This window comes from Mobula birostris, chromosome 6, assembly GCF_030028105.1.
Source record: "Mobula birostris isolate sMobBir1 chromosome 6, sMobBir1.hap1, whole genome shotgun sequence".
Taxonomy (NCBI): Eukaryota; Metazoa; Chordata; class Chondrichthyes; order Myliobatiformes; family Myliobatidae; genus Mobula; species Mobula birostris.
The window spans coordinates 38,921,217-38,948,567 of NC_092375.1; the positions used below are offsets into that span (position 1 = coordinate 38,921,217).

The 27,351-nt window shown below is 40.8% G+C and overlaps 1 protein-coding gene across 1 annotated transcript in view; it reads right to left on the reverse strand.

Annotated features, from left to right (window-relative positions):
* The window catches only part of LOC140199759 (cell surface A33 antigen-like), a 37,590-nt gene extending 13,970 nt beyond the window's left edge, over positions 1-23,620 (reverse strand). Inside the window, exons 1-5 of the mRNA XM_072262240.1 lie at positions 23,461-23,620; positions 17,507-17,670; positions 8,163-8,376; positions 3,407-3,571; positions 2,492-2,608 (exon numbers count right to left, since the gene is read on the reverse strand). Coding sequence (XP_072118341.1) covers positions 2,492-2,608; positions 3,407-3,571; positions 8,163-8,376; positions 17,507-17,670; positions 23,461-23,494 — 694 coding nt within the window. The 5' untranslated portion in view covers positions 23,495-23,620. The remainder of the gene's footprint in view (positions 1-2,491; positions 2,609-3,406; positions 3,572-8,162; positions 8,377-17,506; positions 17,671-23,460) is intronic.
* Between the last annotated feature and the right edge of the window lie 3,731 nt (positions 23,621-27,351).

Genomic DNA, 27,351 nt, shown 5'->3' on the forward strand with positions numbered 1-27,351 from the left:
GATCCATGAAGTTGATGCCGCTTTGCCTCACTTCTATAGACTCTGTATCTGTCTCCTGAGTAAATACAGATGCAAAGAATGTATTTAAGATCTCCCCAATTTCTTTTGACTTCACACATGGATTATCATTCAGATCTTCCTTTAGGATTCTCCTTCATATTGTTTGCTTGGGCAACCTCATGCCTTCTTTTAGCCTTCCTGATTTCTTTCTTAAGTGTTCTCTTATATTTTATATACTCCATAAGCACCTCATTTGTTCCTTCTTGCCTACATCTGCTATACACCTTTATTTTCTTAACCAGGGCCTCAATATGTCATGAAAACTAGGGTCCCCTACACCTGTTATCTTTACCTTTTATTCTGACAGCCACATCCAAGCTTTGTAGTCTCAAAATTTCACTTTTGAAGGCCTCCTACTTACCAAGTGCACCTTTGCAAGATAACAGACTGTTGTGTGTTCTATAATATAGTCCCATTAATGTGGCCATACTTTTCTTATTCTTCCGTTCCACCCATAAAGCCTCACTAGTTGAGTTCTCCAGCCTGATCTGATGGAGCACAAGTGTGACATTTTCCCTGACAAGTAACACCACCCCTCCCCTTTTAATCCCTCCCGTTCTGTTGTGTCTAAAACAGTGGAACCCCGGAATACTGAGCTGCCGGTCCTGCCCCTCCTGCAACCAGTATCACTAATGGCTACAATGTCATAATTCCACATGTTGATCCGTGCCCTGAGCTCATCCGCCTTTCCTACAATACTTATTGCATTGAAATATACGCGGCTCAGAACATTAGATCCACCCTTTTGATTCCTGACTTTGAAGTCTTAACAACATCTGCCTCCACACCTACTCCACTATGCACTCTGGTTCCCATACCCCTACAACTCCATTTAACCCCACCCCACCCCACCCAGTGCAGCACCAGCAAACCTTCCCGCTAGGATGTTAGGCCCGTTCCAGTTCAGGTGCAACCTGTTTCTTCTGTACAGATCCCACTTTTGCTGGAAAAGAGCCCAATCATGCAAAAGTCTGACAACGTCCTTCCTACACCAACTCCTTGGCAATATGATAAGCTGTATGATCTTATTCCTGGCCTCACTTGTACATGGCACAGATAGCAGTGTTGAGATCACAACCCTAGAGCTCCTGTCCTTTGACTCCCTGAGCTCACTTTGCAGAACCTTGTCACTCTTCCTACCCATGTCATTGGTACCTACATGGACTACGACCTCTGGTTGCTCACCCTCCAGCTTAAGAATATTGAAGACTCCATCCGAGATGATTCGGACCCTGCCACCTAGGAGACAACATACCATCTGGGAATCTCGTTCTCGTCCATCGAACCTCTTTTCTGTTCCCCTAACTTACAAATCCCCTATCACCACAGCTCACCTCTTCACCCCCTTTCCCTTCTGAATCACAGAGTCAGACTCAGTGCCAGAGACCTGACCGCTGTGACTTCCCTCTACTATGTCATCCCTCCCACCGGTGATATACCTGTTATTGAGGGGGATGGCTATGGGGGTACGCTGCAAGACCCATTTCATTTACCCCCTTTCCCCTTCCCCCTTCCTGACTATCACCTTGGCTGTAACGACCTCTCTATATATCCTATCACCCCCTCAGCCTACCAAATGATCCAGAGTTCATCCAGTTCCAGCTCCAACTCCTTAACGCAGAGTGTTAGAAGCTGCAGCTGGATGCACTTCTTGCAACTGTAGTCATCAGGGACGGTGGAGGTCTCCCTGCCTTCCCCCATCCACAAGAGAAGCATTCAATTATCCTGCCTGGTATCCCTGCTTGGGATCACTTCCTTCTATCTCTTGCCTGTTTTAAGAGTCATGTTAGAACTGCTTAAAGCACTATCTGTGTCACAGCTAGAGCACTGTGTACAGTTTTGGTCACTAGACAATAGGATGGATAAGGCAGTATAAACGGTGCAGAGGAACTTTAAGGGTGTTATTAGCCTTTAGAAATTGTAGCTCTGAGGCAAGTCTAGCTAGGCCAGAATTATTTGGAACAAGGGAGTCTGAGGGAAGATGCAAATGGGAAGCCAAGACAACGTAAATAGGGAGATCTGATCTGCGTCAGCTGGGAGGTGAATGACTGTTTAACACAGATAGAAAATAGTTAGTAGTAGGATTAAAAGGCATCTGGAATTTACTGCCAACAGGGATAATGGAGGTGGAAACCTTCAGGATATTTTTAAAAAAATGCCTGGCTGAGCCCTTGAGGAGCTAGGACAAATAAGACTAAGGAATGACCACTGGGAACTGGGACCAACTAAAATCATACTTGGGCTGAATGGCTGCCTTAAGTGTCTACCATTCAATGGTTGGTTCATCCCAGTAGCTTTGTTGAATGCATATCAGTATTAGAAATAAAAACTTTGAAAATAAAAGAGCTATACTTAACCTTGCATAATAAAATGTTCAAGCCAAATGTAGAACAAATAAAATTAAGCATACTTACTTCAGTCAGATACTTACGTGGCATTACTGCTAAGGTTATATTGCAGGTTGATTCTCTGATTTTATTTTTCGAGGTACAAACGAAGAAACCCGACGATGTGGCTGAAATATTTTTTAGTACTAAGCCATCTGCTTCTGAGGAATAAAATGAATACTTTTAAAATATGTAATTTATTAAAGTTAAGTACTTATCCCTCAATCACCTGGTTTCCTCCAATTATGTGAATTTGCTGACCACCTGACCATGAATCTCTTAAAATAAACCTGTGCTTAAAAATTAAAAGGCAAGTACATTTTCAAATGGTTTACTTGCTTAAATTATTAAATGCAACACACAATTAAATTATCAGATTGTCTTAGTTCATTTTCAGTTATTGCTGAATTCATATTCATAATTTGGAGCTTACTTTTGGAGATGAGCCAAATTTCAGTTGTATTGATTTAACAACACCAAGCTGCTATGCTTATATACATACAGGAACTTTGTTTAAGATCACTATCTGATTTTGCTGATTAATGGCAGCTTTTACAGAGTAAACTGCAACTAGTTGTTAGCAGAAAATAAAGAAAACTGACTGTAAAAGTGGAAGTACTATTTCTTCATGTTAAACAATTCAATTCAAGTAGAGGTATGTACCTCTACTGTTAAAAAGAGAAGTTTTAGAAGGGAGCAAGCCAGTTTTTCTACCAATTTACTAATGCCTAGGGGCTGAAGTGTAAATAGCAGAAATGAAGGAACCCATCAGTATAGGAAACTAATCCGCAGCCAAATTGAATTGATGTTATCTGTGAGCTCATTATTACTCAGATTGATTACTCTCATTGTGTTGCTATTGAAATAAAAATCACACACTCTGGTAAGGACAGAACCAACATCTGTCAATTAGTCTGAATATATCCCACTTCCCATGAATGTTTACAAGTGCTACTAACCCTGGACGGATGTTTGAGGCAACTGCCTTAACTGATTCTGAGGACTGTAACTCTTCCAAGAGTAAACTGGTGCTGGTGATCCTTCCTTGGAGTGACAGGTCAGTTTAACTGTTTGCCCATATTCAGCTGTTCCCTCTATGGAACAAACGGGTGGCGATGGTGGTACTGCAAATCAAAGTCAGTAGGAGTCATTAAATTTCCCTTTTCAGAGGAATGAGGTCATGACAGTGTTAATATTCATACAGGATCATGGGAATGTGAAATTGCTGTCAATTTTTTGTGGAACAATATAGAACCGTTTACATTTTTACTGTGCCCTTAATGTAGTAAACTGTCCCAACTTGTTTCACAAGAGTGTTCCAAAACAAATTTTGACACAAAACTTGTATGCTACAGTAGGACAGGTGATAAAGAGAAGAGAGGGAGGGAGGGAGAAACGGAAAGGACAGAAAAGCATGGGGATTGAGTATTCTCTCCGGTTTATTCAGCCACAGACATAACTGCCAATGACTGAGGCTGGAATGGTGATGCACAATGCAAGGAATGCACATTTCTTGGAGTCTGGAAAGGCTGGCTGATGTTACAAGCGTAGGGAATGCCAATGCCAAAGACAGATTTAAATATCATCTGTATTTGCAAATTTTACTGTCTTATCACTGTAGTTGCAATGGACATTTTTGCAGCATTTTCATATTTTTGTACGTATAATTTGTATTTGAAAGGATTTCAAAGTAGCCAGCATTTTGTTGTGTATATTTCAGATAATTTTAAATGTTCATGACTAACTATTGGAAGGAAATTTGCTAGTTTAGAGGCTAGCAGAAAGACAGAAAACATTATTTAGAATTTTATTCAGTTTTTAAAATAGATATGGTTTGCTTACAAGTATCACACTAATAAAAACACACAACATCTGAAGACAGAAAGTATTAAATTACACAGTAAGGCTTTGATTATAGCAAGGTAAAATTTTAACTTTTAGTATTCTATGACTATACTAACATCCCATACTAATAGAGTAGGAATTCTTATGGATGAAAACATGGCTAAAAGTGTTTTAGGACATTGGGCAATATCAGAAAGAGTGTTCCTTGTTCGATTCAGAAGACAACCATTTGATTTAGCAATTATACAGGTATATGCACCAACAACAGATGGAACAAATGAGGATAGAGATAAATTCTATGAACAGCTTGAACAAGCAAAGAATGGATGCAAATCTCAAGATATTGTTATTGTCATGGGAGATCTAAATGCTAAGGTAGGACAAGATGCTGATGGAAATACCATAGGAAAATTTGGACTAGGGGAAAGAAATGAAAGAGGTGAGAAATGGGTAGAATGGTGCAAGATGAATAATCAGGTCATTATGAATACCTACTTTAAAAACTATTCAAGATACCTGTGGACCTGGAAAAGTCCAGGTGATAACACTAGAAATTAAATTGACTTTATTGCTATAAACCAAAGATTTAGAAACTCAGTGACTCAATGCAAAACATATCCAGGTGCAGACTGTAATAGTGACCATAACCCAGTAGTATGTCATGTAAAAGTAAAACTTAAAAAACTAAAGAAGAAAACACCTGAACAATCCCTTGACTACTCGCAATTAATTAAAGAAGAAAACTTAAGGCAAAAATTTACAATTGAAGTAAGGAATAGATTTCAAAGTCTAAAAATAGAATCTGTTGAAGATGATAGCAATCATGTAGAAATGAAATTTAACTCTTTAAAGGATGCCTTGGTAGAATCACCAAAGTCAGTGATTCATAAAAAAGAAAAAAGCACAAAGAATAAATGGATGACAGATGAAATCAAAAATCTAATGGAAGAAAGCAAATCCTATAGAATATAAGTCCTTAGATAAAAAAGTTAAAAGCTTATGTCAAAAAGCCAAAGAAGAATGGTTAAACTAGGAATGTGAGCAACCAGAAAGAATCCCTATTACTGATCCAAAAAAGGGTACATCAACAAATCAAGAATATCATTGGTAAAAAGCCCCTCTGTTCTTCAGGTGGATGTTTGAAAGCAAAGAACGGTACCATTATCATGGAAAAAGATGAGATTATGAACAGATGGACTGAGTATATTCAGGAATTGTTTGAAGACAATCGAGGCGAAAAACCAGAAATTAAGAAAAACATTGAAGGTCCAAGTATTTTAAAATTTGAAGTTTGTAATGCAATAAATAAGATAAAGAAAGGAAAGGCAGCAGGTCCTGATGAATTAGTAATAGAACAAATTATCGCCCTTGAAGATTATGGAATTGAAAAACTTACTGATATAATCAATGACGTTTATGAGACTGAAATAATACCAGAAGAGATGAAAAAATCAGTATTTATCACTCTGGAGCAATAGAATGTGAATTACATAAGTTTAATGAGTCATATCACCAAGATACTTCTAAGAATTTTGATGACAAGAGCTAAAAGTAAGATACAAGCTGAAATAGGTAAAGAACAATGTGGTTTTGTGAAAGACAAAGGAAAAAGAAGCGTAATATTGATGTTAAAGATACTATCAGAACGAGCTATTCAAGTGTTTTGTTTGTTTTATTGACTACACAAAAGCATTTGATAAAGTGAAGCACAATAAGTTATTTGAAATATTACAGAAAACTCTAGATCTAGATTCAAAAGACCTTCACCTAATCAGAAATCTGTACTGGGAACAAACTGCCACTGTAAGAATAGATGGAGAAGTGAGTCAGTTCACGAAAATCAAGAGAGGCGTTGGACAAGGGTGTGTTTTCTCCCCTGATTTATTTAATGTGTACAGTGAAACAATATTACAAAAGAGACATCTTGGGAATCAAAGTTGGTGGTGAAAACATCAATAATTTCAGGTATGCAGATGACACTGTGTTAATTGCAAGTACGGAGGAAGAACTATAAAACTTAATTGATATAGTTGTTGAAGAAAGTGCAAACATGGGTCTATCTATCAATTGCAAAAAGACAGAATGTATGGTGATGTCCAAAAAGAAGGAGAATCCTATCTGCAGGCTGAGAATAAACGGGGAAGACATAAAACAAGTACAGAACTTTTTGCTACTTAGGAAGCTGGGTGACATCAGATGGCAGGTGCGACTTGGACATCAAAAGAAGAATAGGGATGGCAAAAGACACCTTTATGAGAAAGAAGAGTATACTGACCAATACTAAACTAGGCATGACAACCCGCCTCAGAGTACTGAAATGTTACGTTTACCCAGTTATGTTATATGGCTCAGAATGTTGGACAATATCTAGTAACATGAGGAAACAAATTGAAGCAGCAGAGATGTGGTTTTTGAGGAGGATGCAAAGAATATCATGGACGAAACAAATATCTAACAAAGATGTCATGAACAGAGCAAACACAAAAAGAGAACTAACGTATGAGATCATGAAGAGGCAATGTAACTTCATTGGACACGTGATTAGGGAAGAGGAGTTAGAATGCATGGTAATTATGGGAAAGATTGAAGGGAAGAAAGCAAGAGGAAGACAAAGACAAATGATGATGGGGACAGCAGCCAGAGAACTGGAAATGAATACCAGTGAATTGGTCCACTTGGCCCGAAACAGGAGTGTGTGGGCCATGGTAGTCAAAGCTCAAACTGGGCACGGCACATGATGATAATGATACTATGACTGAAAGTCTTCCTCGTTCCATTAATACTTTTAAAAAACTGAAAATGTTTGTACTGCATATGATTTACAGAAATGATTATGGTAATATAGTTGTCATTGGACCATCAGACGTAAGTACAGGTTTCAGGTGGGAATCAATCTGAGAGAGACCAGATTATAGTGAAATAAGTGGGGAAATGAGGCTTAGCTTCATGGGCTGAATAGCCTCTCGCGTCATGAGAAATATGAGATATAGCAGCTAGAGAATTTGCATTCAAGTAATTAACCTTTTATTTTAAAATGTGTACTTCATGAAATCATTTGTCGTGAAAATTCACTTTGTTTCCTAATGCCTTCTAGGGAAAGAAATTGGCAATAGCTCACAGGAAAATTTAGATGCACCAATGACATTTGACTCTTAATTCCTTCCCTGGTAGTTAAGGTTGTAAACTGCATGCTGCATACCAGAAGTAAGTAGTTACAAACAGCAATCTGCAGTAGGCTCATTGCCTGGAAATAGAGGCCAGACAGTGAATTGCACACCTGTGTTACCTCGTGATAATGCACCAGTTACAAGCATCATTCATTTCTAGATCAGAGATTTCTGAAAGTTGCCATTGAAGACAACAATAATGCACAACTAGCTCAGAAGCATATGACTAGCCAACCAGGAATCCACAGAATGGGACTAAATGGGTATTATTAAAAAGGAAGAACAAATTATGTAACAGTGCTTCAAACAATCTAGATTCTGCTAGTGAAAGGTTGTCCATTTTGTGGTGTTGCAACCATTTAAGTTGCTGTCAAGTGAGATGGGTCATGCAGAGTCTAACTAGACACATTTTCCAATCTTTGCAGTTTAGCTACACACAAGGTCACAAAACAGCATTTCTAAAACATAAAAATTGTCCAGCAATAATGATTCTCATTCTGAATTTAAAGATCTTCAGCACACTTAGCGAAATTACCTTAAAAAAAGTGCCAACATTAGTGACAAATGGCAACCTATGTTTCAGAACATAACCTTGATATGTTATTTCAAAAGGACACTAAAAGTGTAGAACATAAAGCTAGTAATGTCACATTAATACAAAGAAAACTGAACTTTGAATAGAAATTTTCTTAAACACCCTTACCCAAAACAATCACTTCTATTGTCTCTTTCCGGTTGCCTTCCAAGTCGAAAGGTGTTTTAACTTCAATCACGTAGGGGCCACTGTCAGCCACTTGGACCTTCTTGATAATGATTGAACAATCATCTGTCTCGACATTCCCTGTAAAATTTGCTCTGCCCGTGTACAGCTTTCCAATGCTGTACAAACCACCGGAGAAGTATTGGACTACATCAATCTTAAAGAGAAGCACAATGCAACTTAGAATTGGCAATGTTCTGCATATTATTGCTAAAGTGGCAAATGCAGGATACTTGCTGTCATTTCAAACTGTAAGGATTGCTTTCCTCTTCAGTACCTTTTTAGTGCTCTCCCTTCGGCAACTGAAGATTACCAATTATTCTATCACAGTAACATGTGGGGATTTACGTACATCTCATCCTGTACTAACACAATCTTCTAACAGGTTTACCTTAAACACAGGTCACAGTTTCAGGGTGAAATTAATAGGCTGGGTCTTGCTGACCAGGGGCTGGTAGTACACAAGCTGCCAGTGATCTCCTGCTCAAACGTCAGTTGGTCTCCAACTATTTTGTGCCTGCACAATGAAAAGCAGAAGGTGCTGGTGTGCTAGAACTCTTACTCCACTGCAGGAATCAGTCTAAACGCAGGCACAAATGTCCTGAGCGTAGGGGCAGATGCAGAAATCTTGAATCAGAACCAGGGTTAATATCACAGGCATAAGTCGTGAAATTTGTTAACTTTACAGCAGCAGTACAATGCAATACATGATAAATATAGAGGAAAAACTGAATTTTAGATTATGAGGACATGCAGTCCTCTTTTATTGTCATTTAGTAATGCATGCATTAAGAAATGATACAATGTTTTTCCAGAATGATATCATGGAAACACATGACAAACCGACTCAAAAACCACATAATTATAACATATAGTTACAACAGTGCAAAGCAATACCGTAATTTGATAAGAACAGACTATAGGCACGGTACAGTCTCAAAGTCTCTCGAAAGTCCCATCATCTCACGCAGACGGAAAACCTCCAGCGCCGCCAACTTGCCGATGCAGCATCCTGGAAGCATCCGACCACAGTCCGACTCTGAGTCCGTCCGAAAACTCCGAGCCTCCGACCAGCTCTTCGACACCGAGCACCGAGCACCATCTCTGCCAAGCGCTTCGACCCCGGCCCTGGCAACAGGCAATAAGCAAAGCTGAGGACTTGGGGCCCTCCCCTCCAAAGATTCTCGATCACGCAGTAGCAGCAGCAGCGAAGCAGGCATTTCAGAAGTTACTCCAGGTGTTCCTCCGTGCCTCTCACGGCTGTCTCCATCAAATCCGGATTGTGCACGGCCCCCTAGTTACACATAATCGATATCATTCGGAACGGCTGCGCAAGCTGCGTCGTACCGCCATCTTCTCCTCCCGCCTCATAATTATGGTAATTATAAATATGTCTATTAAATAGTTAAGTTAAAATAACTTGTGCAAAAATAACAGGTTAAAAAGGTAGTGAGGTAGTGTTCATGGGTTCAATGTCCACATAGAAATCAGATGGCACAGGGAAGAAGCTGTTTCTGAATCGCTGATTGTGTGCCTTCAGGCTTCTGTATCTCCTTCCTGACGGTAACAGTGAGAAGAGGGCATGTACTGGGTGCTGGAGGTCCTTAGGGAGAAAACCTAATTGTTTTATTTTTCTTAAATTTCAATATACTAGTATGTTCTGATTAATTATTAGTAATTGCAATGTATGTATTTTTTCATTTTGAAATAACTATTTACAAATTAACTATATCTGCTTGAACTGCTTTTTAAACATCTCAGATAATCAGACACTTAAGAACAATTTAAAAGGCTTTTTGACAACAGCTACTCATCAAAAGGTATTCAGCATCTTTTGGGATTGGAGCCTAAGGCTTACTTGCCACTCAAGAATGGCCCTACCTTTTGGGGTGCCAGACTGGCCTGCATGTGTATTGGCACCCAGAGTCCCAGATGGTAGGAGCAGTGACGGGTACACGGCAAGGTGGCGAGTATACACAGTGAGCACAACCTGGCCCATGTTTGTGTACAGTTTGAGATACAAAATATAAAGCCTTTGGAACATAACAGACTGTTTATACAAAATAAATACAACCAGGAAAATCCATAACAATTAAAAGCAATTGATATGAGGATTAATTAAAGCTAATTATAGAATAGTTTGTACTTAAAAGCATTCATGCCTTATGAATACAAATAAATATTCGGAAAAACGTGAAATGGCTGATTGGAGTTGAAAGAGAATCATAGCAGCATAAAAAGTGCTACCCATTTCCTGACACCTTTTCTGCCTAAAATTACTTTCATCACTAAATACAATAGTCAGTCCTCAACTCCTCATGGTAACATTGCAGCTGACATATCACCTACAATTAAAATGGGTCAAATATTTCAATCATATTTAATTTTTTTATTTTGGTGATACAGCATGGTGACAGGCCCTCACAGCCCAATGAGCCGGCTCCACCCCATTGCACCCATGTGACTACTTAACCTGTACAGCTTTGCATTGTGGGAAGAAACCAAATCACCTGGAAGAAACCCACAGTCACAGTAGAACAGCCTTCCCACAAGCACAAAAGGCACATATAAGATAGCATTAAACATGCAGTCACACAATAACTAATATATATATATATATATATACACACACACACACATATACATTTATATATATAAATGAATAAATGTATAAGAAGAAGCAGTTCTCAGCAACCCGCAGATGCACACAATCCAGCTTGTCTTCCACCAAGCAAACACTGGAGAGCAGCACCAACAGCAAGGGCCAGTGCCAACCGAACATCACTGTGCCATCTCCTCTCCTGGGCTGCTGCAACAGGCATGCCTGTGGCTTGAGGCCTACAACCGAGGCCACGCTGCCCCCCTGCTGTCCGCCTCACCAATAAACATGAGAAATGGACTTGCAATATTTTACATTACCAATGTCCAACAGAGTTTTGCCATCACGAGGGACATGCTTATACCACGAGCATTGTTAAGAATTCTGACAAAGCACAGCAGATGTTCCTGTTCACTAAACATATGGGAGCTTTCACTATGGAGCTGCTGGAAGGGCAGCAAGAGAGGGTCCTAGAGCAAGGAAGAGGGCTCCTAATGGAGAAGCAACCCACCCAGAGGCAATAGTCATTAAGTTCTGCTACCTACCATGAACAGAGATACAGTCTCAAATTGCTCAGACTGTGGCAATGAAGATCCCAGTACCCTGAGTTTCCAGATCATTTTAGGCAGTGGCAGAAACAGACAACTTCATAGAGAGGAATTCATCTTGTTAAGTAGATAGCAACAGCTGGCACAGGCCCCTGATTTGGCCAGATAATGGGCTTTCTGATGGTTCAGGGAGTGGCAGACAACAATTATCTCCATGTGTACTCAATAAAGGAACCCCAACATATTCATAGACAGGAAGGGGCATCACTTTCTGTGTGTAGTTTATGCCGGTTCCCTAAGGTTGTTAATAGTCAGGGTGGTAATGGGGACAAGCTCCCACTACTTGTTAAATGCTCCCAATGGCGTGCATCTCAAATAGCCTCTGTCAACCAAGTTCAGCTCCTGGCCCTCACATGTGTCTTAGGTACTAAGCCCGCCAGATCGTTTCTACTGACAGGAGAAGGGGCAAAGGTGGGTTACAGGCACCTTAAGACCAGTCCCTTCAGGTAGATGGGGCTTGTCAGCCATGGTTGGCAGCTCACCTAGGAGAAGGACAAGTCTGATCTCAAACCTCTGCTGCCTTCATGAGCAAGGCTTTCAGGAGTAAATCCTGAGGAAAAATCCGGAGCTGGAGTCCCTGAAGCAGTCCTACGTTGAGTTCAGTGCTGACTGGCAACTCCTGTGACGCTGTTGGTGCCGAACTGTGCTGGTCTCTGCTGTTCCTTTGGATTCATCAGCTGCGTGGAGAGGGGGAGCCTGTTGCGTGGGCAACAGCTTGCTCCTCATATCGAGGGGCCTGGCTTGGGTATCTCAATATCCACGGTTAACCCTGACCAACGGATGGCCTCAATTTATGCCTGAGAAGTTCAAGGCCATGCGCTTAGGATAACCAATTTGTCAGCTTCATTCAGCCGCCATGCTGGACTAATGGATGAGTTTTGTGGTACAGGGATTATCACTCTGCCGTCTGCCTCCCTTAAAAGCTGACGAGTCCATGTATGGTAAGAGGCATGAAGCTACAAGGAACAGAGTGTGAACCAAGGATTGTCAGTGGAGTGAAGGTAGGAAGGCAGATGAACATAACTTCCTCAAACCATATGCTCAGAACCTACCATGCACATACACCACAGAGCTCCAGTGTTAACCATGACTCGTGTTATTGTTCTATTTGTAAATAGTAAGTGAATAAGTTTCAGTGCTCTAATGTGGCATCTGTGGTAATTTAGTGCACTTTTTGTTTGCATATGGAATGTACAGATGTATGTTATATGCTACAAAAACCCAATACAGTGCTGTGCAAAAGTCTGAGGCACATGTAAAGAGGTTCTGTAAAACGAAGAGGCTTTCAATAATAATGAAATGAAAAGTTTCTAAATATCAAAAAAAATTACTTTAAAGAGCAGTAAACAGTAAAAAAAAACTAAAATCAATATTTGGTGAAACCACCCTTTGCCTTTAAAACTGCATCAATTCTCTGAGGTATATTTTTTCGTGAAGTTTTATAAGAAACTCGGCTGTTAAGTTATTCAAGCATCTTGGAGAATTTGCCACAGTTGTTCTGCAGGTTTTGGCTGTATCGCTTGCTTCTATCTCTCTAGGTAATCCCAGACAGCCTCAAGCCTCAATGCTGTGATCAGGGCTTTGTGGAGGCCATACCATCTGAAACCATACAAAAATCTAGAGTGGCCCAGACTTTTACACAGTACTATATTACAACATAGTCCAACTTCTATTGTCCATGCTGACCACTGTTGTGGTTATACCTTCTGCCTTCCTAGATTTAGTCTGGAAAATAAATTGACTATAACCTAGGGCGATGGGCATTTGATTTAGGGTTTGAGTTGAATAGTTAGAATAATGGTTAATTCAAAGAAAAATCTGGAAGTCACAAGAGACTTTAGGTGCTGTTATCTGAAGCAAAAAATTAAACAGCCATAGAAACTCTTCTGTAGAGGGAAAGGAATTGACAGTGTTTTCAGAAACACAAGAGATTCTGCAGATGCTGGAAATCCAAAGCAGCACGCACAAAATTGCTGCAGGAACTCAGCAGGTCGGGCAGTGTCTATGGGAATGAATAAACAATCGACTTCTCAGGCTGAGACCCTCCATCAGAACTGAAAAGGAAGGGGAAGGTACCAAAATAAAAAGATGGGGGAGGGGAAGGAGGGCAAGCTAGAAGGTGATTGGCGATGCCAGGTGGGTGAGGGAAGGGAGATGAAGTAAGAAGCTGGGAGCTGATCGATAGAAAAAGCAAAAGGCTAGAAAAGAAGGAATTTGATGGGAGAGGAGACTGGACCAGGGGAGAAAGGGAAGAGAGGAGGGACAGTGGGGGAGGTGACAGGCAGGTGAGGAGAACAGGCGCGAGGCCAGAGTGGGAAATAGAAGAAGAGGGAAGGGGGAGGGGGGAAATAAACTACTGGAATGAGAAATCATGTTTGTGCTGGAGGCTACCTAGACTGAATATGAGATGTTGTGCTTCCACCCTGAGAGTGGCCTCATTGTGGCAGAAGAGGATGCCATAGACCGACATGTTGGAACAGGAAGAGGGATAGGAATTAAAATGGTTGCCCACCAGGAAATGTTTCATGGTGACCCTGCATCGGGACTGAGAGTGGAGAGGGAAGGTAGCATATGAAAAGGGTAGGGGGTGGGTCAGTCAGGGACCAGCAGATAACAGGTGGGCCGAAGAAATATGATAGGCAACTAGAACTGGGGAAAAGGGGGACACAGAGGATACAAGCGCTGGAATCTGATAAGCAAGGAATGTGATAATGGGAACATTTAGGAAAGAGATTAGCAGATGGAGCAAGATGAGGGAGAGGAGTCAGTGTGTGAAGCATGTAGGTTGTAAGTAGATGAAACCAGGATGGGGGAAGGGGTGAGAAAGGGTACTGGGGTAACTTGCTGCCCTCAATTACATTGGTTTGCTGACGTTACATTAATTACTATTAATTCTCAGTGCATGAAATTGGAAGATGAGTTCAACAACGGAGATGGGGAACAGGGAATGAGCCCACCTGGGCAGCTGCCTGATATATTTTCCTGCAGCCAACAGAAGCTACTAACAAGTGGGTTTTTGAGTGGATTCCAATGATAGCTCTACAACACATGTTCCCAACCTTTTTTATGCCATGGACCAATACCATGTCAAGTCAAGTTTATCGTCATTTAACTATGTCATGTATACTGTCAAATGAGACGTTTTTCCGAACCAGGGTGTAAAGCGCTGTAGTACACATAACACAGAATAACTTATAAAATTAAGGATGAAATCTACAGATGGATTACACATACCTGTAAATAAATAAACTAAGGTGCATAAATTAAATATTGTAAGGTACAGAGCAGATTAACCAGCAACACTTTGAATGCAATATGGCAGGGAGTTCAGAAACCTCATGGCCTGAGGGAAGAAACTATTTCTTATCCTGGCCATTGTTTTTTTTTATGGATTGCAGTCTCTGCCTGATGGTAGAAAGTCAAAGGAGATGCTGGATGGGTGGCAGGGATTCTTGATAATACTGAGGGCTTAGTATATGCAGCGCTCCTGATAAATGTCCCTGATGGATTCTAGGGACTTTCAGCCTGACACTTGTCTGCTCCCACACCAGATGGAGGTGCAACTTCTCAGGATGCTCTCAATAGTGCTCATATAAATTGCATTTAAGATAGGGGGAAGGTAGGGTCACCAACTTTCTCACTCCCAAATAAGGGACAAAAGTAGCAGTCAAATACGGGACAGTGTTTACCCCAAGAAAGACTACCGTGACCATAAAGCCTTGTGCGGGCACCTATGCACGCATGCAAGACGTGCGCATGCGCGAGCGTGCCGATTTTTTTCTACAAATCAGTTTTGGCTTAATCTTCCCGATTCTGATACACTGTACATACATTATTTCTGCTTTATATAGGCTGTGTATTTATCATATCACTCCTGCTTTTACTATATGTTAGTGTTATTTTAGGTTTTATGTGTTATTGGTATGATTTGGTAGGTTATTTTTTGGGTCTGGGAACGCTCAAAAATTTTTCCCATATAAATTAATAGTAATTGCTTCTGCGCTTTACGCCATTTTGGCTTATGAACGGTTTCATAGGAATGCTCTACCTTACTGGGGGAAATACGGGACAAGGGCGGTCCCGTCTGGGACAAACCAATTTAGCCCAATATACGGGATGTCCTGGCTAATACAGGACAATTGACAACCCTAGGGGAAGGCCTCACTTTCCGGAATCTCCTTAAAAGTGGAGACTTTGCTGTTTCTTCTTGTTCAGGGAGGTGATATTAAGGGACCAGATGAGGTCATCCATGATGTGAACTCCCAGGAACTCTCTCTAAGGAGGAGCCATGTATTCGCAGAGGGGGATGGTTCATCTGCACCTTCCTGAAGTCCACAATGATTTTCTTTGTCTTCTCCATGTTCAGGCTGAGGCTATTCTCACACCAGCCCACCAGTCACTCCACTTCCTCTCTGGACTCTGACTCACCATTGTTGTTGATGAAGCCAACTACTGTTGCGTCGTCTGCAAACTTGACGACACAGTTTGAGTTCATTTCTGAGACACACGCATACGTCAGCAATGTGAACAGCAGTGGGCTGAGCACACAGCCTTGGGGAGAGCCAGTGCTCAGGGTAATGAGATTAGAGAATTTGCTGCCCACACATACTGACTGTGGCCTTTGTGTTACAAAGTCCAGGATCCAGTTGCCCAGCAAGGACAGTTTCCCAACCACTAAGCAAGGGGTCCATGGACCATAGGTTGGAAAGCCCTGCTCTACGAGCTGCTACTGTTAGACAGATTACCCATTTCTACCTGAATTTTGCACCAACATTTCAGCCTAATATTTTGTCAGGTAACCCTCTTCAAACCTAAAATGAACAGTATTTTCTAAATGGTAAATAATCTAAAAGCAGTTGTTCCAGAGTTATGCCTCCATAAATATAAATGATTAAAAGACAGGGACAGGTACAGAGCATTATTAAAATGTTAGAATGCTGGTCTTTGTATATGGAGAATGGGAGGTCAAGAGCCACAAGTTAGGCAAAATTTACACTAAACAGTGGTTAGACCACTCGGAGTACTGTGAAAAACATTGTGCACTACAGCTTAGGTAGGCTATGTATTGTCCTCACTCTACTTGTCAGCATGATTTACCAATACGAGACCTGGACTCTCTATTAAATTACAGGGTGTGGTCACCTAAGACAGTGCTTTATCCCCTGGAATTTATAAATTATCGATGACTGAATTGAAGATCAATGGGGAGCTGATAGAGAAGATAATTTACAGGGTTACAGTAAAATAAGAGGGGGAGTGACACTGATGGAACGGCTTGGATGGGAGCTGATGTTGACTGAATGCCCTTTGATGGTGCAATAAACATGTTAAAATTTTAAGATGTGAAGAGGAACTCAAGGCAGATAAAAATAACTTATTTCACTGGTTACAGAGTCTTAAACTGATGGGTGAGAGTTTGTGGCCACAGGTTGTGGAAACAGGTCTTTCCACAGTGTTCAGAAACTACTTCTGCATGTGGAGAGTAGTGGTGACTTGAAGCCTTTCACAAATGGCACATAGTGCCAGGCAGTTTATTAATTTCAAGTCTGAGATGATGGATTTTCATCAGCAAAGATATTTGAAAAACAACGTTCCCTTAAAATTTGTAATGGCCAGCGTACGCAAAAGTCTTGTGCTGTGCGTTTTTTTTGCCCAGAGACAACAACAATATGTGTGCACTGAATAATTTCTTCAATAAAAACAGTATAAGTAAGCCAGTTCTTCAATCTGCAGACAAATCATCACAAACTCCACGTTGTCAACACCGTCTGCATCAGAAACCGGAAAAGGAAATGTGATTGTGTACGATTGTGAAATATACTTAACATGCCAACGAGGTAGAGTGACAACCTCTTGTGTGCAGTTTAAATTCCTTTGTGTGCTATTACCAAAAGATGTGTGTGTACACATACCTTAGAGGGAACATTGCTGAAAAATAAGACATGGGCTGGGTATACAAGTTAGGCCACAGACCCACCACAGTCTCACTAAGTGACGAAATAGGCTGTTGCCAATTCCTTTAAATGGAGGTAATAACTACCATTTTCGTGAGTAATTAATTTCAAAAACGACATGCTTACCAAGTTCTCGTTTGATTCTTCTATTCGAATCCATTCGATGTTAAAATTCTCTCTCCTTGTTGTTATGCTTGTATATTTACATTCTAAATTTAAATCATCACCTTGAGCAATTTCCATTTGAGTCTGTGAAACACGAACTGTCATCGCATTTAAGGTTGGCAACACTGTAAATTAAAAAAAGAATAAAAATCTTAGCAAACATTTTTAAGCAAACTGAATCTCTAAAACAACATCTGCCATTTTTCCAAATCATCTCCAGTTCACACAGAACACCCACAGCACAATCCTGATTAAAAATGGCTTCCATTAATGCTGAACTTCATGTAGCAAGAATGAGGGTTCCTCTCCATGAGAAAGGCAACTCTTTTGAAAAACAATTGCATCTGAAATGGCAGACTTTCTCCAGCCAAGTGAAAATAAAGGAATTTCAGTGGAGCTTGAGAGTTGAAAGACGCGATGTGATTTTGTCATTGCACCAATAGCTTGAGAGGTGAAAGTGGCCCCAAAATGATGAAGTGTGCAAAATGAAAGAGCAAGAGGATTTTAGGCAATCATTAATCCAGTGACTAGGTTTTTGCAGTGGTAGCCATTCAGATTAGCTGCTAATTAGAATGAATGTCTAGCTTAAATTTGGTTTTAAAGGAGATTTACTGCTTATTTCGTTATTCTAACACAAGCTTAGTCCAGCGAACAATACCAAACAGAGGTGATTGTGCCCGCCAGCTCTACTTGTCATCAAGAGAATATTTTTGTTTTTAAGGAGTACATGAAAACACAGTCTGCAAAGAACATTTGGTACCTTTAATATGACAAATAAATAAAATTGCCTTGAAATTCCTCACATATTTCTTTTTTTTTACAAAGAAATCAAATTGCCTGATACTCTCTTTCCTCTTAAACTCAGAATTTCAAGTAAACAATACAATACTTTTTTTTTTTGCATTACTATTCCCATCCCTCTGCTCAAGGGCATCACTTCTTACATTGTTGGGCTGTGATTTCAATGGTGATGGTATCTAATCCAAAAGGCAATTCTTTGTGAGCAGTGACTGAACTGAATCGTAGCTTTGTTTGAAACTCTCTTTTTTCTGCATCAATGTAGGGGTAATGAAAGATGAGCAGAATTAGAAACCTGGTTGATTCCATCTTCCCTGCCCTAACAGACAGCAGGTCTCAAAGAGACAAAATCCTAACGTTTCAAATGAAAAGCAGCTCCCGACTGGGCTAAATTTCTGTGACTCAAGGAAAATTTTGAATGGATAAGGCAAGTTTTATGTCACAGTGAATGGTTTATGTTGTTACGGAATATGGATGTCATTCTTATCCTGGGAAGTAGTTATCACATAAAAAGCTGGTAAAGAAAGCAAATAGTAGAAAGATCAAATTCAGAAAATCTCGAGGAAGACCAAGAGTCAAAACTTTCTGATTTTCTGTAAAAAAACAATTATTTAGGTTGACTCCAAGACATCGGAATCATTTAAGGAGCTATGCTGCTTCTGACTGTTAACTTGATGCAAGGGTTTATTTTGATATCAGAAGATGATTTGATATAAACAGTTTTGCTGTCATAAACCTTTTAAACATCCTCTCACTGTTGACAGGATCTGAAAAAAAAATCACAAGAATAGAATGGTTTAAAGGTTTATTTAATTTAAAGTATTGCACATTCTGAGAATTAAAATTTTATTTTAATAACCTCTAATGTAAATTGCAGCTAACTGACCTTGGTTTATATGCAATACTTTGGAAAGCAGCTCATGGTGGAGGTCCCTTTACCATGCAATAAACGCTTTCTTCTTTGGCCAAAGAAATGCGAGCAGTGATATTTAATGATCAAGCAAGAGGACATTTTATGACAAACCTCAACGTGAAGTCATCAGTGATGCCCTCTCAAAAGCATAAAATTTAGCATGACCTGTATTCCTACAAAACATTTCCCTGCCCTCCACCTACCCTCTACCAAAAAATCTCACTACAATATCTTTAATCAATACAATGATTTTTTTTTTAATAAATTATCATTGATATGCTTAATAGATGACTTTCCCGCGTTGTACTTAATAGTCAGAATTTGAAGGTGATTCCTTTTATGAATATCAGCTTTTTTGTTTTTTTCTGTGACATTAAATCATTGTTGAATCAACAAAACTTTTATTTCCCACCATCCCACCTCCCAAAATACATCACTCAGAATCTTGTGGTTCCATCACCACTCATTGCTCCTGCTGAATGCCTCCATCAGTTTAATAAAAGGGTTCAGTTCTCCAATTCACAAATCGATTAAGGTCAACAGAATTAAAGTACATGAACAGAGTAACAGACACAAAGTGCTGGAGGAACACAGCAGCTCCGGCAGCATCTATGGAGGGGAATAAAGAGTCAATGTTTCAGGCCTAGACCCTTCATCAGGAGGGCCTTGTGTTAAAGTACGTGAAGCTGGTTGAAGGTTCCCAAACATCCTTTATCTTAAAGTACTTGTCCCATAAAGACCTGGTAATTGAAAAAAAAATTAGGATTGTATTCTTTTAAAGAGAAAATTAAATGGGAGATTTGGAAACGTTTTTAAAACCATTAATATTTACATCGAGTGCTTCAGTTAGTGAGCTGTGATAGAGGAAAACCCTTACCAACAGACTGATACAAGTGAGTCATTAACAACTTTCAAAAGGGAAATGGAGAAAAACCTGGAAGATTTATTTTAAAGATGACTTTGGAGAATGAGCAAGGGACAAAGAAAAATGGACAGTTCTTACAAAGGAGTGAACCCATGCACAATCAATTATTCTTGGAGTAAAGAAGTTTGTGAGAGATTTGAAAGGACAAGGACAGGATCATGGCTGATTAAGGGAAATGTTTTTACTCCAAGACTTCAAAGACCAATTATTTATCTCATGTAACACACATAAAAGTTGCTGCTGAACGCAGCAGGCCAGGCAGCATCTCTAGGAAGAGGTACAGTTGATGTTTCAGGCTGAGACCCTTCGTCAGGACTAAATGAAAGAAAAGCTAGTAAAAGATTTGAAAGTGGGAGGGCTCCAATGAGTCAGTGTTACCAAATGTCCTCCCTCTTTTCCATAACAATTCTATAAATAACTTTTCACTGTACTGTATCATTTTTGATTGTAAAATCTAACTTGCAAACCATAAAAAAACACACCAATGTTGACAAAGTGATGATAAAGAAGTTGCATTTTAATGCCATGTTCCTCATTTCTTGAAATAAAATTATAGCAATAAGGCTTGTTTGTATCTTACAAAATGCTATTACATAATCTTTCCACAGGTATCAGTCACGCCCAGTTTCTGGCATCATATACTCCTCTGACACTGAATTGTCCAAGTCAGAAGCAACAATAAGAAAATAGTAAAGAACTGTGGGAGTTCTGCAGTTGCACTACCTATGCAAGGAAAAAGACACAATCCTTTACTCTTTTGTGAAGGGAGACAGGATTGTTCTTACGTCCACCCATGGACACAAAAAATACAATCTTATTATTAATCATTTATCCCTTTGTTCTTCATGGGATCTTGGTGAAAGGAAACAGCTGTGTAGTATGCTCCTATGACAAAACAATCACAATACTATTTGACCATATAATTTTAGGGTATATTGTGGTGGTGAATGATGCCATTTAAGTGCAAGTTTTATTGGTATTTTACTTGCAGGTTCTGCTTCTTTTTTCTCAATTTTTTTGTGAACAAGATGGATTAAGAAGACAGTTACTGACTTTATAAATCATGTTTAAGCCTTTGAATTATTAAATAATTTTAAATTACGCGATTAATTCTTGCAACACACAGTCCAGATTTAACACAGAGACCCTTCAACGGGACTCCTGAAGGATCTAGGCCTTAAACCTGGACTGTACTCTTTTCCATAGATGCTGTCTGGCCTGCTGAATTCCTCCAGCAATTTGTGTGTGTTGCTTGGACTTCCAGCATCTGTAGATTCTCTCTTGTTTTTGATTAATTCTTAGCCAATTAAGGAAATAGATGTTGTTAATTAATCAAAGCTTGTTTCTTCTAATGATAGCTGTGGTCAAGAATTGAGCTTTTTACACAAATTCAAGAGTATGGAGACAAGAATGAACGTAAAGGGGAACGATTTATCCATACATTCCTTTCAGAGGAAACGGGTCAGATAGCGTTTGATCTAGACTTCCACATTTATTTAAATAGGGATTTTTAAGTAACTGGGAACTACTGTTGGACGTGCATTCTGCAGAGTACCCGGTCCAATCAAATTCCACGTCCATCCCACGAAGTGCTGTGGTAATTGAAGGAAGCTCACTTATGGCAAAGGATTTTGAACTGCTACTAAATGTCTCCGATGACCTGATGTACTTAACAATTCAAAATAATTTTAATACATTTTCAAAAAGTTGAATAAGAAACTACTATAAATGCTGCGTGTTGGTTTAAAACATGAGGGAAATTTCGGAAGTCGTTTGTCTTGAACGTAGATTGTAGTTGCTGGAGTCTGGTGCAACAGACAATGCTAGAGGAACTGATGTGGCTTTTCGATCCAAAATGTGGAAATTTTCCTTTTCTCCCACACATGCTGCTCGACCCCCGAGTTCCTCCAGCAGATTGTTTGTTGCGTCATTTACCTACACTCGCTTCTTCAAACAAATTGGTCAAGATCGATGCAGATATTCGGGGTCGTGCTGAGCGGGAGGATGACAGCGGCGGCATCCGACTGCCTGGATGACTCTGACTCCGCGGTACAACACACACACACACGCAACACCTAGGCGGACAGAGTTCGGATTTATGGGTACAACAAAACACACAATTTACATGAGGTAAATTATTCAGATGTCAAATTGAATACCATCTGAGTTAATTAAATGCAAGAATTTTCGAAGGCAATGACCTTTCAGTGCCCGGGGAACAGTTGAATGTTTAGTAAACATAAGGACAAAACATTACCAAATAGAAATAAAAACAGGAAGAGAACTAAGCCGCTTAGCCGCTCGAGCCTGTTCTGCTACAGTGAGATAAGGCTGAGCCAACTCCATATACCCACTTTTGCTAACATCAGTTAAATAAGATCAGCTTCCCAAGCATTAAAGGCATTCGTGCACATTACTCCAATCTAGGAAACACTGACGAGCGTAGATTGAACCAAGTTCCCATCTGAAATATCCAGCTTAATTTGTTTTTATTGATTGTAGACTTTCCAACCTTCCAACTGCTCCCATACTAGTTAGTCACCCCTAACTTTCTAAGTTTCTATGATGTGAAGAAGCCGGGTTTGTACTCTCTAACTTATGAGAATGGCCTGGTATGGAAAGGTCCAACAATGGGAGGCAAGACTGAGTGGCTAGAAATTGATATAAATATCGTGTGGCGTCTTGCCACTTTGAATGTTCTCTATAACCTGCTGAACTTCTCCAACAGCTCTCGAATTAGATTTGGGTCGCACTGGAGGGCAGGGAGAATGTCAACGAAATGTAATCTTAAACTATGGCATTAAAAACGAAACCTTTCTTTAGTTAACTTTTAAAGCGTCCTCAATAGTGCCTTTTTTTTCCCATTCTAACCAGCGCAGCAAATTAGAGCTTTCATGATGCGCGATTTCCTGATTCTTGATAAATTTAAGTCTTAGGTGCAGATGAACACACATACACCTTTCTCTCTCTCACCCACACACATACCAGGTGTGCTCCAGGGAAGAATTACACAATGGCAGCTTGCCGAAGGAGGAAGTAGTGTAGTCGAGTAGGCCAAATATTGTGTACAAGTAAAATAAGGGATCATTTTTTAAATTGCGGGACGCGAAGGGGTCAAACTCACATCCGACAAGGTAATAAGAAAAAGCTGGGAGTGCATTGATAATTGTGCCGCGTAACGAAGGAATGCGGTTCAAGCTACCGGAGAGTCTGCTTTCAGGTATCGACGTGTGAGGTGTGTCCACCAGCGATTAGCCCTATGCGTTAGCCACAACTTACCAGACACCAACGATAGGACAACTGCAACTAGCATTCTTCAACTGACTCGTTGGGATCCAAAGAAATTTGTTTAAAAAAGCGACCTTTCCAAAGGCGAACGTAAACCTGCGCCGTTCGTCAGATAACCTTGCGCCGGTACGGTGTTCCGCTCCAAACAGTTTTCCCCGGAAGACTGAATCACTCAAGCACCTCAACCCTCCCTTATTGTGATTGGGCTCAATGCCGCAGAGGAAAACACAGTTTAGCATATGTTACTTTCTCCGTGGTTCTTACTATAACCACCGTTCTAGCCACAACTCCCATCTGTCAAGAATTGAAAATAAACTGAAATGTTTTGGTCTTGGTGGTGTGAGCTCTGAGGTTTATATAAATTTATTAGTAAACGAATAAAGCAGGAAAATATTTTCATTTGGTTAGATCCACGAGAAGGATAGGAGCCTACCTGTAAAGTAGATGTTGTGATCAGGAAAGTGCATCAGTATATAGAAACATAGAAAACCTACAGCACAATACAGGCCCTTTGGCCCACAAAGCTGTGCAGAGCATGTCGTGACCTTAGAACGGCCCGGGCTTACCATAGCCCTCTATTTTTCTAAGCTTCATGTACCTATCCAGGAACCTCTTAAAAGACCCTATCGTTTCCGCCTCCACCACCGCCGCCGGTAGCCCATTCCATGCACTCACCATTCTCTGCGTAAAAAACTTACCCCTGACATCTCCTCTGTACCTACTTCCAAGCACCTTAAAACTCTTCCCTCTCGTGTTATCCATTTCATCTCTGGGAAAAAGCCTCTGACTATCCACAAGATCAATGCCACTCATCATTTTATATGCCTGTTATCAGATCACCTTTCATTCTCCATCGCTCCAAGGAAAAAAGGCCAAGTTCACTCAACCAATTCTCATAGGGCATGCTCCCCAATCCAGGCAACATCCTTGTAAATCTCCTCTGCACCCTTTCTATAGTTTCCACATCCTTCCTGTAGTGAGGTGACCAGAACTGAGCACAGTACTCCAAGTGGGGTTTGACCAGGGTCCTATATAGCTGCAACATTACCTCTCAGCTCTTAAACTCAATCCCACGATTGATGAAGGCCAATGCACCGTATGCCTTCTTAACCACAGAGTCAACCTGCGTAGCAGTTTTGAGTGTCCTATGGACTCGGACCCCAAGATCCCTCTGATCATCCACACTGTCAAGAGTCTTACCTTTAATACTATATTCTTTCATCATATTTGACCTACCAAAATGAACCACCTCACACTTATCTGGATTGAACTCCATCTGCCACTTCTCAGCCCAGTTTTGCATCCTATCAATGTCCCGCTGTAACTTCTGACAGCCCTCCACTTTATCCACAACACCCCAACCTTTGTGTCATCAGCAAATTTACTAACTCATCTGTCCACTTCCTCATCCAGGTCATTTATAAAAATCACAAAGAGTAGGGGTCCCAGAACAGATCCCTGAGGCACACCACTGGTTATCAGCCTCCATGCAGAATATGACCCATCTACAACCACTCTTTGCCTTTTGTGGGCAAGCCATTTCTGGATCCACAAAGCAATGTCCCCTTGGATCCCATGCCTCCTTACTTTCTCAATAACCCTTGCATTGGGTACCTTATCAAATGCCTTGGTGAAATCCATGTACACTACATCTACGGCTCTACCTTCATCAATGTGCTTAGTCACATCCTCAAAAAATTCAATCAGGCTCGTAAGGCACGACCTGCCTTTGACAAAGCCATGCTGACTATTCCTAATCATATTATGCCTCTCCAAATGTTCATAAGTCCTGCCTCTCAGGATCTCCTCCATCAACTTACCAACCACTGAAGTAAGACACACTGGTCTATAATTTCCTGGGTTATCTCTACTCCCTTTCTTGAATAAGGGAACAACATCCCCAACCCTCCAATCCTCTGGAATCTCTCCCATCCTTATAGATGATGCGAAGATCATTGCCAGATGCTCAGCAATCTCCTCCCTCGGTTCCCACAGTAGCCTGGGGTACATCCCGTCTGGTCCCGGTGACTTATCCAACTTGGTGCTTTCCAAAAGCTCCAGCACATCCTCTTCCTGAATATCTACATGCTCAAGCTTTTCAGTCGACTGCAAATCATCTCTACAATCACCAAGATCCTTTTCCATAGTGAAGCAAAGTATTCATTAAGTATCTTTGCTATCTCCTCCAGTTCCATATACACTCTCTCCACTGTCATACTTGATTGGTCCTATTCTCTCACATCTTATCCTCTTGCTCTTCACTTACTTGTAGAATGCCTTAGGGTTTTCCTTAATCCTGCCCGCCAAGGCCTTCTCATGGCCCCTTCTGGCCTCCTAGTTTCATTCTTAAGCTCCTTCCTGCTAGCCTTATAATTTTCTAGATCTCTATCATTACCTAGTTTTTTGAACCTTTTGTAAGCTCTTCTTTTCTTCTTGACTAGATTTACAACACCATGGATCATGTACCCTACCATCCTTTCCATGTCTCATTGGAACGTACCTACTCAGAACCTCATGAAAACATCCCCTGAACATTTGCCACATTTCTTCTGTACGTTTCCCTGAGAAGATATGTACTAAGGCATCTCTCGAATTTTTACAGATATGCTTTAGAATACATCTCAGCCTGATATGGCAACATCTCTGCTCTGGACTGATGGAACATGTAGATACTAATTACCTTAAGAGTAGGTAATGGAGGTAGCAGTTAGGGCAGTTGAGTGCACCGTTTGCAGTATATGGGAAGTCAGGGTAAGCACAATCGTCCCTGATGACTACACCTGTGAAATGTGCATCCAGCTGCAGCTCCTAACAAACCGAGTTAGGGAACTGGAGCTGGAGCTGGATGAACTTCGGATCATTCGGGAGGCAGAGGCAGAAATAAACAGGAGTTACAGGGAGATAGTCGCCCCTAAGAGTCAGGAGACAGGTAGCAGGGTGACTGTCAGGAGAGGGAAGGGGAATAGACAGAATGAGCAGAGCACCCCTGTGGCTGTTCCCACCAATAATAAGTACATCGTTTTGGATACTGTTGATGGGGACGACCTACCAGGGACAAGTTGCAGAGGTTGCGCCTCTGGCACCAAGATGGGACCCTCAACTCAGAAGGGAAGGAGGGAAAAGAGGAGAGCAGTAGTGATAGGGGACTCAATAGTTAGGGGGACAGATAAGAGGTTCTGTGGAAGAGATCGAGAATCCCGGATGGTCTGTTGCCTCCCTGCTGCCAAGGTCACAATATCTCGGATCGAGTTCTCAGTATTCTCAAGAGGGAGGGTGAGCAGCCGGATGTCGTGGTCCAAGTAGGGACCAATGACGTGGGTAGGAAGAGTGAGGAGGTCCTGAAAGGTGAGATTAGGGAGTTAGGCGCCAAGTTAAAGGACAGGACCTCCAGGATGGCAATCTCAGGATTGCTACCAGTGCCATGTGCAGGTGGGTTTAGAAATAGTAAGATAGTGCAGATCAACACATGGCTGAAGACATGGTGCAGGAGGGAGGGCTTCAGATTTATAGATAATTGGGCAGTTTTCCAGGGAAGGTGGGACCTGTTCAGGCTGGACAGTTTACACCTGAACTGGAGGGGGACAAATATTCTTGCAGGTAGGTTTGCTAGAGAGGATCTGGTGGATTTAAACTAGATACAAGGGGGTAGGGGAACCAAAGTGTAGGAACAGATGTAGGGGAGAAGGAAGAAAAAGAAAATAGTAAAGTTGTTTGCACCATTAGTGATAAACCGAGAGTAAGAGGTGGAAAATTTCTTAAATGCATTTATTTTAATGCTAGGAGCATTATAAGAAAGGTGGATGAGCTTAAAGCATGGATTGATACCTGGAAGTATGATGTGGTAGCTAATTGTGAAACATGGTTACAGGAGGGGTGTGATGG